At 39.4% G+C, this 14,405-nt stretch overlaps 1 protein-coding gene across 2 annotated transcripts in view; it reads right to left on the reverse strand.

Moving 5' to 3' along the window:
- The window catches only part of cass (cassowary), a 134,458-nt gene that overhangs the window by 25,788 nt on the left and 94,265 nt on the right, over positions 1-14,405 (reverse strand). Inside the window, exon 10 of one of the 2 annotated variants that reach the window (XM_067144588.2) lies at positions 3,609-5,858. The exons of the other annotated variant lie outside the window; for it this stretch is intronic. Within the exon in view, the coding sequence (XP_067000689.1) occupies positions 5,833-5,858 (26 nt within the window). The 3' untranslated portion in view covers positions 3,609-5,832. Of the gene's footprint in view, positions 1-3,608; positions 5,859-14,405 lie in introns of those variants that run through there. 2 annotated transcript variants of the gene reach the window in all.

Genomic DNA, 14,405 nt, shown 5'->3' on the forward strand with positions numbered 1-14,405 from the left:
CGAAGAGAAATGGAACAAGGTTTGGACAAGCAAAAATTTATTAATTCACTAAAGATAATTAAATAACCACCTAAATCATTTCCAGCCCCCAAGATAGCAGGTTCAAGCCCAGCAAAGGTAGTCAGATTTTTTATATTTTTAAAAATACAATTTGCTTTGCGTTGCACCAGCACAGATAGGTCTTAAGGCTATGATGGGAGAGGAAAGGCCTAGGAGTGGGAAGGAAGCAGTCGTGGCCTTCGTTAACGTACAGCCCCAGGCATATGCCTGGTGTGAAAATGGGAGTCAGATTTTTGGAGGGCAGAAAAGAAGTGCATTCGACACTCCATATCGTACGATGTCTGGTGACACATTTGGTGTTTATCCTGCAAAAAGCATTAAAACTGAGCCATAGACGCCCCAAGAGAGATTCGGTTTACTCTGCCATCTAGTAGGCCTAGAGTAAAACGGAACGTTGAAACTGCTGAGCAAGCAGCCAGATGGCATCAAATTAAAATACTTGCACATGGTACCTGAGGCCATACTATTATTATTATTATTATTATTATTATTATTATTATTATTACTACTACTACGGATTTGAAGTCCGGCTCCATGACTAAATTACCATGTAAGCCTTTGGTCCACGGGGCCCTGGGTTCAACTCCTGGCTGGGATAGGAATTTTCACCTTCAATGATTAATTCCTCAGGTTCAAGGAACTGAGTGTGTGTACCATCTTCAACATTAGAATTCATGATAAGTAAGGCCTCATCCTCACAGATGGGCCTATAGACATCAATCTGAAAAACCTGCACCATGCCTCGCCGGCAGCCATACACCATTATATTATTACTGATCTGAAGAAAACTGCCAAGCATACTCACAATGGACCAATGAGAGCGATGAATTCCACTTCTATATTAGACAGATCAGGGACTTCCTGGAAAAAACACGGCACGAAATGGAATTCGAAGGGGTGCTATCAATATTAATATGGCTTTATGAAGGAAGAAAGAAGAACTGGCTGAGTCAACATAAAGGATACATCTGGATGTTTTAGGAATTTAAGCTAAATGAGTGAGAGGAAATTGTAAGGAAGAGTACAGAACATTGATTAAGGATGTCCTAGACACTACATGATTACTGTTTGGCAAGAAAATGAGAGGATGGATGCAATATTTACTCAAATTACATATTTTTATTATACAATTAAATGAATATATTTTATCTTTTTATACAACTTTTACATGCTGATGCCAAAATTTCAAGATGAAAAACATGCATAATAAAGGAAACACATTTTGTAGCATTTTAAAAAGATTTTTCTTGATTTCTCTCTTTACAAAACAATCATATGATGCAGAATGGCATTTACTTTGCTTACAGCACTATGGTTAAACTCGCTCATTATGGGCAATGGGCTACTGTCATAACTCATAAGATCTGACACTCAAGCAGGATAGTAGTGAAAGAGAAAAAGAAAAAAAATCAAGTGATGACATCCTGGAAACTTATCAATTTTTCACAAGAAAATATTCCTGATGTCCATGCTGAATTTTGAACAATAGGGGAATAAATGGGGAAAGGAAATACCTTATCTCCCTAGTTTAGAGTCTCAGAACCCTTTCCAAGAAAGTACATTTTCTTATTCCCATGTCAATGTCTCAAGTTGTGACCATGCCCTACTCTTTCGGTATTAAAAAAAAGTACCAATACAGTTTCCGAAGAGGCGCCAACAGTAAAATAACGAGTATACATGAGGCAAACGGCTAGAATGCTTTTAGTTCTGAAACTAGCTGCAGCAACGGCAACCTCTATTTCAAGAACGATAGCGAATCTATTTAGTAGTGTAAAAACAACTAGCAACTCCAACATTAATTAAGAATTTTCTTTTGACGAGAATGGGCATATATATTTTGGTTAATATTCATAACCTTATCCACCTTCCGACACCTTAATCCATACCATATTATGAATATGAAATCAAATCTCATTAACTCGCAAAAGTAATTAAAACCATATAATCCAATTTCTACTAAACTTTAGAATTGACAATATTAATGGGCTACTGAAATCATACAAACAACTAACTGAAATAATTCATATATTAGCAAAGGTTATGAGTGTCCGACTCCTTGGCTAAATAGTCAGCGTTGAGGCCTCTGGTTCAGAGGGTCAAGAGTTCCGATTCCTGGAGGGGTCGGGGATTTTAATTGTGTCTGAATAATTATTCTGGCTCGAAGAATCATCTTCATATTCAGACAACACACTATACTGCCAATCACCACACAAGCAGGCAAATCCCTCCATATAGGGTTGGCGTCAGGAAAGGCATCTGATCGTAAAAGAGGGCCAAATCCAAATGTGCAACACAGTTCGCACCGGCAACCCCACAGATGTGGGAAAAGCGGCAGAAAAAGAAGCAAAGGTTACGAGTAGGATACGGATGTTTAGGACCTAAAAACTGCTCAAATATGCAGGCAAAAACGCTCAAAAAATAGCTAAATGTGATCTAAAGATGGTAAATATGACTCAACATATGTCATTCCTATTAATGATTTTTGCCACTAGATCTCTTATATTAAAGAAATGATTCATTATACTGTACAATCTTATGGCACTACTTCAGTTAATTACCTGACTAGTTCTATTAATGTAATTTCACCACACACCATCATAAATTCATTATCAATCATTAAACTACGGTCAGTACCGAAGATATTTTTAATTAATATAACAGTTTTATAAAATGGTGACAAGAGGCCACATTGATGCTCCTGCTAACCAATGAAAATCGTATTAGTTATCGAAATTAAGAACAGTTGCTCTGGGAAAAAAATATTTAGTTGAAGTAAAATATAGAAATTAAAAATACACACCTCTTATCCTCATTCATCTCAGAAATTTTGTGTCTAGCAGTGTCACTATGCTGCTGGACATTAAAATTCTTTATAGCACTTCAGCTTCACACACTATGCAGAAGAGGATTTTTCCTCTGGTAGAGGAGCATTCCTCCCTAAACTCTCGCAATTTCATAATTTAACACTTTCACAATACTCTTGATAGGTACCCTTATGTCAACTCTATCACTGTTAATGTAACCATGACCGGATGAGTTGGCCGTGCGGTTAGAGGAGCACGGCTGTGAGCTTGCATCTCGCAGATAGTGGGTTCGAATTCCACTGTCGGCAGCCCTGAAGATGGTTTTCTGTGGTTTCCCATTTTCACACCAGGCAAATGCTGGGGCTGTACCTTATTTAAGACCACAGCCCCTTCCTTCCAACTCCTAGGCCCTTCCTACCCCATCATCGCCATAAGACCTATCCGCGTCGGTGCGACGTAAAGCCAATAAAAAGAATAAAAAAAGTAACCATGAAAATTGTCTGTGTTGAAATTGTTAAGAAAGATGAGGGGACGAAGGTAATTTAAATGCTAAATGAAGTGGTGACGAGCCACAAGTGCTGAGACAGATAGATCTGAGGCAGAAGCTTCAAGTTGTCACAATGCCACAAACATATTTACATGAGCAATATCAGAAATCACATTCAACATTCAAATTACAGTATATTTTTCCATTCAAATCATGACAACCTAAAAAAAAAAAAAAAAAAAGGTGAAATATGCAGTAATATGCACTGCAAAATGAGGCTAAATATGCTCACAAACATCCAATTCTCGTTTAATTCCAATAAATAGCCAAAACGGAAAAAATACGACATTTCCTAAACACCCAAAACCTAGTAATGAGTTAAGTGAGCTTTTGCCTCACTGTGTTAAGTTGCCCTGAGCAACAGTAACCTCTTGTGCGAGGTCTTAACCTAAGTGAAAAAGACAACTTAAAAAGACAGACACAATATATTAAATTAGATTTGTCACAGGCAAATCTTCCAGTTCAATGGCAAAGTGGATACTGTGTGTATGTTGCCAAACAGGTAACAAGACGGTGGCAAAGAGAATGGATAGATTTAGCATAATTACTTGAATTATTCCAATCTGAAAAATTCACAACAGAACAGGAATACCTTTCTGCATATTGTACAATTATAAATACAGACTCTAAAGCAAGCCTGAGACCACCTCTGATCACACTTCTTGTAAATCCATCAGTTTTGCAGTATGTATGATCACTAATAGGGTTGCCACATATTCACTGCAGCCTGTTGATTTAAGAAGCTTTTTAACAATAAACCCTGCTACAAAATATGTAATGCCATTCAAATAGATAATAATGGTGTCTCCAAAGTTTCAAAATCGAATTTACACCGCTCAATGGAATTGTCAACTTCTGGCAATGTACTGTATTTTCACTAGAAAAACCTAAATTCTGACACAAAGATTTACTCACAAGATTCCATGTCAATGATATGTGTCTTGAACTTGCAGTGGTACTGCATTCAGCAGAAGGGATTTTAAGGCTGATACATCATATTTGGGTTGTTACTTCTAATACAAGAAAAGAATAATCCAATATGATCCTGTGAAAATTTGCAGGTCATAAAATACCTCATAGGATTAGTATCTCAGAGAATAAATTATGGAGCCAATGCCTGCACATTTATGATTTTTAAAATCGCTATACTATTTACTATTTAGAAAAGGGGAACAAATGTTCTGCGAGGAGGCAGAATGTTGTTATTAATAACAAGAAACTTGAGAAAAGTTTCTGTTTCATCCAAGAAATCCTGACCAACCTTACAAGCTGTTTGAATCTTTTACCAAATGCATTCCTAGAATTAAGAATATCAAACAGTTTGTCAGTCATCCTTACAGTAGTAGTCGAACCTTGAAAACATGGTACTAATATGAATAGAGAACTTTAATTGCATCTACCACACCTGAGCTTAAAAAGTCTTAGCTGTTAGTGTCACATTGATTTTTTAACATAAAAATTTATATGCTCAACTGAAACAGAATTTGCACTTTCCTGAAAAGAATGAAGTTTCATGATGTAACTTCTCCATAAGAAGATTTAATTACTTTCTTATCAACTAAAGTATTTCATGCCAGCTTCAACCCGTGACATGGCTCTAAACATTGGTGTCACATGATGTATGCTTGAAATGGGAAAGTATGATTTCTGAATCATACCTACAGCCCAAGTTTTTCAAATGTCTGCAAATATGTAATTGCCCCATGGCATGTTACTGTTCGAACAGTAACACCCACACCAAACACTGGACAATGCAAGCCATTATAAACTGCGAAAGAATATTGGAAGACACTTTAAAAAGAAAACATGCTATAGGACATTCACATTTTTGTGTGTGTATGATACAATTAGGAAAAACAGTGCTTCTTTTGCCAATTATTTTGGGTGTGCAGAAGCAATATTACCTAAATAAATATACCCATTAGGTACCGTTTTGCTGTCATTCCAAACAAACTGCTTTCTAATGGACATAATCAAACACCACAGCTGCAAAAAACCAAGATTCACAATTCACAGAAGAGATCCAAGAGCGAAGCCTATTTGGATGAGGAAGGTGAAATAGTGACTGCTCATACTTATACGCTCTTGAGAAATAAAATTGTAATGTTATGGTAAATTACTTCACAAGGTCACTAAACCTTCTAGCTGTTTCATAAACTTGAGTATTTTGAAGACTAATTTACAATGAAAACTGGGAATCCACTGAAATGACACCCTAAAAGGCTTTCCAATTTGCTTTCCTTTTAGTCTTTTTTCTCAAGTTCTGATAGCAGCTCCTGAGAATTAGAAATTTTCTTGTTCCTGCGAAGTACGGCCATTTGAAGCTGTCCAATTTTCTTCCTTAATCTCACTTTAGTTGGGGACTTTGGGACAGGATCCATTTGGGTTTGCTTATTTTCCTGCAGATTTTCAAGGGGCTCGTTAGTTTCCAGAACTGCATCTTCCTCCTACAGCACAAAATTTGTTAAGATGAAAAACTCCAATATAAGATAAAATTGATAGCTAAACTGCATCATACAATATCACAACTTACAAGGGCAATTAGAATTTTAATGTAACTCGCCTAAGTAATGGAAGGTTTCTAATGAACCAGAGATCGCCTAACACAGATAATTTTTTGAAGACGTCCCAGAAAATTACATACAGAAGGAACAGCATCTTCTTTCAACAGCTCTACAGGTGCACCTAGACTGTAAAGTATTTGCTGCATACAGTGCTATATGCTATAGAAGACCAATGTTCTCTAAGAATTGCTCGCACCCATTTATTTTAATATTTCTGGTCGAGAAAATGTAAACTTGCACAAAACAGTAAATATAAAGTTCAAACTACATACTGACAGACACCCGTAGTAGGTTATGATAGGTTAGACAAGGCAATAGATTATTTTTAAATAATTTATTGCAAAAACTGACTAAAAGTGAATTTCACCCCCCATTTTTTGATGTTGTATACAACACTATGCTATACAGTGCTTAAGCATTTTACTTGGAAATTAAAATCATCCATCATCCACATTCCAAAACTCTCACCAGGTCGTTCCCATTTGACAACATAACAAAAATATGACCATCATTATTTTTACAACCCAAACTCATTGCTGTTTGGTATCCGGGTTATTATGTTCAGATCATGCAAACGCTTGATTAACAGTTCCAGGCAATTGCTTAGATTATGCACCCCGGTCTTCAAGACTTGAGACAAGTGATCTACAGGCAACGACAACGACCCTAGAAATTAGAATGAGGCCGACCAGTGCTGACAGTTACGTGAAAGTGAAACTCGGCACTTTAACAGGAGCACATAATGTATGCTGTTTCGGACCCAGTTCGAGACCATGGCCAACCACAATGGGTGGACACTGGAGGAGAGGGCCACACAACTAATAGAAAAAACTCCATGGAGAAGCAGACACAGCATAAGAAGACATCATGAAGGCCCTTGAGGGACACAATGGTGACCACAAGCTGGCAGCCGCCTACTGAATCTAACTAAAGAAGAGGAGATTGATGCAGGAATTTGCTGCGGAGGTAGAACAGCTGGTGTCACAGTGTAGGGTGGCTTACAAGTAATGAACTTCATTCCGTATTAACTTCCACTGCATTTGTTGATTATATTTTATCTCGGATTTTTTACGTATCACTGTTTTTGTTATATGTCTTTCTTCTTTATGTTATATTAGATGATGATGACCTCTAGGCTAGGTTGAAACATGTCCTAGGTAGTTTTTTAATCAGAATATTTATTAAATGGAAAAACGTGTATTGAACAGGTGGACTTTATATAATTAATTCTTTTAGAATTTCATCTTAGACAGTTGGGTGGCTTATCGCCACAACACATATACGGAGAGGCAGCGAACCCTTCGTCGGCCGACTTTGCAACATCAAGATCCGCAAACAACTGAAACACTGCTTTAACGATGGCCTCACCATTGCCCTCTGGAGACAAGCAGCGAAGATGACAGCAACTTCATCATCAGCAAAGCTATGAGGTGTCAGGTGTAAAGAGAATCCTGAAATCTGCATGACAACACCGAAACAAAGCAACGCTTGCTGCCACCGGGACACCAAGGCTCCAAATGAATCATCTGCTGACAACGTGGTGAGCATTGCCATCTGAGGATAGACCACCAGCATCAAGTATGAGCCATCAGGGAAGAGAGAACCCAAAGGTCCACGTGTCACCACAGGGCAGACGCCAATCCTCAAGAGGAACAGTCTGCTGGAAATGTTGTGTGCACAGCCATCTGATAAAGGACTGCCAGGAAGAGGCAGCCCTTCCATCCAGGGAAACAATTTAGTGGAACCCGCACTGACAGCTACTGAAAGTGGTCCTTATCCAGTCAGGACACCTGTGCCATTATGAAGCTACACATTGATATAAACTCTCAATGTGATTTGGAGGGACTAACGGTAAGACAAAAATGCAGACACCCTGTCCAGGAGATCATGCTCAGAGAACCACACCCAATGTCAGAAGACTGAGAGGCAGGCTGGTACATTGGACGCTCAAGCCGTAAGAGCTGTGGCAACAGAAGGCTAGGACGGTCATCCCAAGCAGGGAGCAGCTAGCGGACGACTACACTGGACAGCTCCTGTGGGAAGTCAAGTCGGGTCAGTGACCAGCATGGAAGGACACCACCCGGCGTAGTCCAACGTACACGGCATACAGGGCTAAGTGGAAATCTCTACAGGTCAACGAAAGTCTGCTGATGGATACAGGCGTCTCCGAAAACTGTAAAAGTAATTAGTGGAACACAAAGCAAATAACATTATTATTCTGATGCATATATGAGAGTTGAGCAATGACAAGAAGGCGCCCAGCTAGCATTCCCAGGGACAAAAGGATGAAGTGGTGTCTGAGCTACACAGGGGCACTAAGGCAAGCCAAGCCATCTTGGAATCATTAAGACCTTGGATTGGGGCCAGCAGTGCTATTACTGGGTGTGCTAGAGGATGGACATTAAAAGAGGATGCCAAACGTGTGACACCTGAGCAGTGAGCCGAGAGCCTCACACCTGGAGTAATGCCCAGATACAGCAGTACAATGAAAAATCCTTTAAGCAGATAGCCATTCACATTAGGGTACTTACATACATACATCATCATTATAGACCGGTATGTCACTCAGCATTCAGTCCGCATGCCTCGGTGAATTTACTGAACGTTGCCACAATCCTCTATTTGCAACTAGTGCTGTGGCCTCATTTAGTTCTATACCTCTTATCTTTAAATCATTAGAAACTGAGTCTAACCATCGTCATCTTGGTCTACCTCTACTTTTCTTACCCTTCATAACAGTCCATCTTTATCTTCACGCTGACGCCAAATATTGGCTTTACTTAGGCCTATGCTATATTTTCTTGCAGCTGCACAATTATTCTACATTTCCGAGTGTTTAATAACAATTAACTGAAAATTGGCATCATAATATCGACGAGGACCCATTGAAAATTTGCCGGCAAGACCTGTTCCACGTATCTTCACGACTATCCATCACGAAAATATTCCTGCTGTCTATAAAAATTAATTTTACTAAGTCAGGTACAGTAGACACGTTAAAACTCTGCCACTGAGTAGCCGTGGTCTTTCTAAGAATTCGAAGACTGGCATGTTTTGATGCCATTCTGCAGATTTGAGAAACGTTTCTGTAGAGGCTAATAGAATGTCGTTCTCTCTTCACTATTTCTTGAGATCCAGTGACGAGCGTGGTTACTGCAGCAGATGCCAGTGGTATTCATTACTGTTAGGCCGTGAATGCAAGATTTTTCACATGAGATTCTGAGGGGGGAAAAAAACACGTCGTCTTGGATTCGGAGAAATACGGTATTATTCCAGAGTTTCCTTCTCCAAACTGCGCCAGCTAACCTAACTGTATATGTGTCATGAAAACATATTTGAAAGGCATGTAGAGAAATGAGTTACCCTTGCTAAAAATTTACATATGAATAGCCTTTCCGAAATTTAACTAGACACGAGAAAAAATGAACTATCCTCTGAAATCAGTGACGGAGGCCTACTCTGCCATAACCTGAGGTGTATCACATTCTTAATTAATTTCAGTGTATAGCATTAAAAGCAAGAGATTGTTTACTTCAGCCGTTATTTTTAACGAGTTAACAACTGCTGTCAGCCACGTTATTTACGCATTTATTACGCAAAAACTTTCTTTACAGAATAGCAGTCGTTGGGCATTATTAATCGACTTCAACATCGCCTTTGAATGTCGACGAGAAAGCTCACAAATGCACATAATAAGAAAACTATACTGTACCAAAGATGATCGACAGTATTTTGTGGCAAACGTTTCAGTTTCCTTATTCAAACATCATCACCTATCCTAACTTAACCATACTATACATATGATGAATACATACTTCAAGCGCCAGTAGAGAAATGATAACTTTCTCGCTATAAATTTACATGATGATAACCTTTCCGTAATATAACCAGACACGAGAAAATATAAACTAATCTCTGAAATCAATTATGCACTCTGCCATATCTTGAGGTGTATTCCATTTTTACTTAATTGCAGTATTTATCATTAAAATTAAGCTATCATTTAGTCTGCCTTTATTTTTGACAAGTTAAGAACTGTTATCGGACAAGATATTTACGCATTTATTATGAAAATATGTTCTCTTTCAATTCGAATTTTCTTTACAGAACAGCAGTCGACGGGTATTACTAATTGACTCCGACATCACCTTCGAATAAAACCAATATAAATGGTCCGTTATTGGACATTATAAATTTTCCAGCTAACTCATTCCTGGATGCCAGCGCTTCACCCCCGTGTGCTAGGCTGGGCTCATCAGTTGGTACCTAGCACACCTACCAAGACGCTGGCTAGTGCATACCGTGGAGGCCACTGCGTAGGCTAATTGTAGCCACCGGCAGTGCCAATGCACTACGAGAGACTTTGTCCCACTATCAAAAATTGATGCCTGCTTGGCCATCAGATGGCTACAATTAGCCTACGCAGTGGCCTCCAAGGTATGCACTAGCCAGCGTCTTGGTAGGTGTGCTAGGTACCAACTGATGAGCCCAGCCTAGCACACGGGGGCGAAGCGCTGGCAACCAGGAATGAGTTAGCTGGAAAATTTATAATGTCCAATAACGGACCATTTATATTGGTATTATAAATTTACTCATTCGGAACAAATATTTCTGATTCCCTATGGGAATCAACATCTATATCATCTGATGGCCAAGCAGGCATCAATTTTTGGTAGTGGGACAAAGTCTCTCGTAGTGCATTGGCACTGCCGGTGGCTACAATTAGCCTACGCAGCAGAAATCATTTAAGAAAAGGCTAGGGAAACAACAGATAGGGAATCTGCCACCTGGGTAACTGCCCTAAATGCAGATCAGTATTGACCGATTGATTCACTACGCTGATATGTGCCACACTGAGTGCGAGCTTGAAACAGAGGCTGGCAGCAGGAGTATAGGCTGGAGGAGAGGTGGCAGAGGGGAATGGAGGGGTAATGTGATACTGGTGAGGATGCTGGAGTTCCTGTTCACACTGGATTTATGTTCATTGTACAGGTTGTAACAAAAATGTATGGCAAAAATTGCAGGACACATCCTCACACATAGAAGAAGAAATTATGTTATATGAACATGGGTCCGGAAATGCTTTGTTTCCATGTTACACCTCATTTTCTCCAACTAATTAATCATGGGAAACATGCACTCTTGGTTACGTCTGGTAACGGTGTTATTATTGAAAGTGCGCCGCCAGTGTTTTGTTTTACAGGTCCCTGTTGCCATGTGACTTACATCATTGGTTTTTATACAGGTAACATCAACTGTTCCACTGATCAGTACGATACCGTCAAACATGTATCAAAGCTCACAGAGGGCATAGTGAACATCCCCTGTGAGAAAGAGTTGCATGTGGTATGCTGGTACGTTCTGTTCTTGTGTGTTTCCCACGATTAATGAGCTGGAGACATTGAGGTGTAACATGGAAACAAAGCGTTTCCGGACCCATGTTCATATAACATAATTTCTTCTTCTACGTGTGAGGAATGTCCTGCAATTTGTGCCGTACATTTTTGTTACATCCTGTAGACAGATGATTATATCAAATAATATATCAGATTAAAAAAAAAAATTTCATTAAGGTTGTATTTGGGGTCAGAATATTGCTCCAAGTGGATATAACAATTTTTTAGAATGTCGAGCAAGGGACCTTTATCTGCAACATTTAAAAAAACCATATCTTGTCCAATAGATGCAAACTTATGATTGGAATCAGACATATGTTGACACATGGCAGAATTTTTTTTTGCTATTGGCCTTACGTCGCACCGACACAGATGGATCTTACGGCGACGATGGGTCAGGAAAGGGATAGGAGTGGGAAGGAAGCGGCTGTGGCCTTAATCAAGGTACAGCCCCATTTGCCTGGCGTGAAAATGGGAAACCACGGAAAACCATCTTCAGGGCTGCCAACAGTGGGATTCGAACCCACTATCTCCCGAATACTGGATACTGGCCGCACTTAAGCGACTGCAGCTATCGAGCTCGGTGACACATGGCAGAAAACAGATTGTTTCTTGGTGTTAACATGTTCTAAGTAATGGTGAATGATGGTCAATAAAACTGGGTAAGGTGGTGGAAGGAATAGGTCTTGGCCTATGAATAGCAACTGACCCAGCATTTGCCTGGAAGTGAAAATGGGAAACCATAGAAATCCATTCTCAGGACAGACGACGGTGGAGCTAAAACCCAAGCGCCTCCCAAACGCAGATCTTGGCTCCATAGCCGTAGCGCATTAACACGTATGGCTACTTCAGTCAATATGAAATGGTGATGCAAATGATAGTAAAAATAATGATAATTAATAACTCATGAAACGTAACAAAAACTTAGCATATCTTTCTGTTGCATTTAAGGCTGAGGATAACTTGGAATAGCACTAGGATGAACAAGCTTAAAAGGAGTTTTTAAAAGTAAGAAAGATCATAAAGGTGGAATTCAAGAGGACGAATTGGGGCAAATACTCATTTATAAGATGAGGAATTAGGGACTAGAATAATTTACCAAGGGACATAAATTTCCACCTTTGAAATAATTTAAGAAAACGCTAGGTGAAGAACTGATGGGAAATCTACCACCTAAGCGACTGTCCTAAATGCAGATCAGTGGTGGCAGAGAAATGGTTTGCAGAGGCTAGTACAGTCCTTACCCCTTTCCTGGAAGTAGGGACGTGGCAGAGTTATAGTGCAACCACTGTACATATACAGTGAGTTTCTCTCACAGGTTGGTCAGCAGATGCACCCATCAAATCTGCCTCCCGTAGACTCATCACTTCTCGTTACACAAAGCAGCGACAGCACAGAAATGCCCATACATCAGAATTCAGGCCAGTTCTTAGAACGTGTATTAAGTGTTGATCTGTCACACCAACTGTTCTCGAGTTGTGAAGTGTTACTTCGGGGTATAATTCTCATAAGCCCCCACAGGTGTACACGGTAGATGAAAGGGTATTTATGTACGATAATTATGTGAAAACAGAGTCTTGCAGGGAAGTTGTTAGGCGATTTGTAACACAATTTCCAGGTGTACGCCTTCCACATAGAGAGACCGTGCGGAAACTCGTAAACAAATTGAGAGGAACTGGTTTTTTACTCAATACGAAGCAAAGTGTTAAAAAACATGTACTTAACAAGGAAAAAGTAAATGAATCATTTTTTTTGAAACGACACATGTCAAGATGTTGCCACAATTGAGTTAAGGCAAGTAATACAGTCTTTAAGTATAGATCTATCGTTTTCTGCAGAATCTACACACGTCACTGCATTGCTTTATCCGGTAGCTCTGCCTGATAATAATAGTTGTTCGAGAAACAGCACTTGTCACTGACACTGTACGTTTTAGGTGGATATCTCCAAATATTTATTGACATGTGCTGTTTAAAAGAAAAAAGAAAAAAAAAAAAACAAAGATTCAAATGAAATCGCAGAAAGATTAGAACATACGCCTACAAAATCCCTAGGACCACTTGGACAAGAAGCTGGGTTTTCAAAGAGCTCAGCATGGTGGGCTATGAAAATGTTAAACTTGAAACCATACAAGGTAACTGTAATGCACGAACTGCATCCACGTGATCATGATAAACGTGTACGTTTTTGTAATTGGATGTTGCAAAATGTTCATGATAAATTGATTGATCCATGCTTAATATTTTTCTCTGACCAAGCCTGGTTCCATTTACACGGGTATGTATCAACGCAGACCAACAGATATTGGAATACAGAAAACCCCCATCACATATACAAAATTCCTCTATATGACAAACGGATCGGAGTATGATTCGCAGTGAATGAATATAGAATTATAATACCTATCTTTTTTCAGGGCACCATTAATGTACAAAGAAACAGGGTTGATATACTCAAACCATTTTTTGACGAACTGACCGACGAAATAAATATTTTTCTGCCACCACACATACAGCTAATGACACATTAAACTTAATAAAGGAAATTTTTGAAGACCGTGTTATTTGTACCGACTTATGGGGGTTACAGTCCCCAGATTTAACTGTTTGTGACTTCTGTTTATGGGGGAACTTAAAAACTAAAGTGTATGCAAGAAACCCTCGCATATTGGACAAACTGAAAGAACATATCCGGAGAGAAATAGCCTCAATTACAGAAGACAAACTTATGCATGTTAATCAGTTTCCTAAAACGATGCCACAAATGTGTGGAGGCAGGAGGAGAACATTTCCAAAATCTCCTGTCATAAGGTACCAGTTTATTTTCTTAATTTAAATTGTTATCTCATGTCACGCACGGATAAATTGAGCGAAGAGTTGTCCTTAGTGCTATGACGCGGAGCGGGGAGTGATGGGTCAACGGGACACTGATAAGCTGAGCGGCCTGCCGGCCAACCGATAAGAGAAACTCATTGTACAAATGGTCAGCATACATGCCTATAGTTCAGATGGCCTCAGGTTCAATTCCTGACTGG

This window comes from Anabrus simplex, chromosome 3 (assembly GCF_040414725.1).
Source record: "Anabrus simplex isolate iqAnaSimp1 chromosome 3, ASM4041472v1, whole genome shotgun sequence".
Taxonomy (NCBI): Eukaryota; Metazoa; Arthropoda; class Insecta; order Orthoptera; family Tettigoniidae; genus Anabrus; species Anabrus simplex.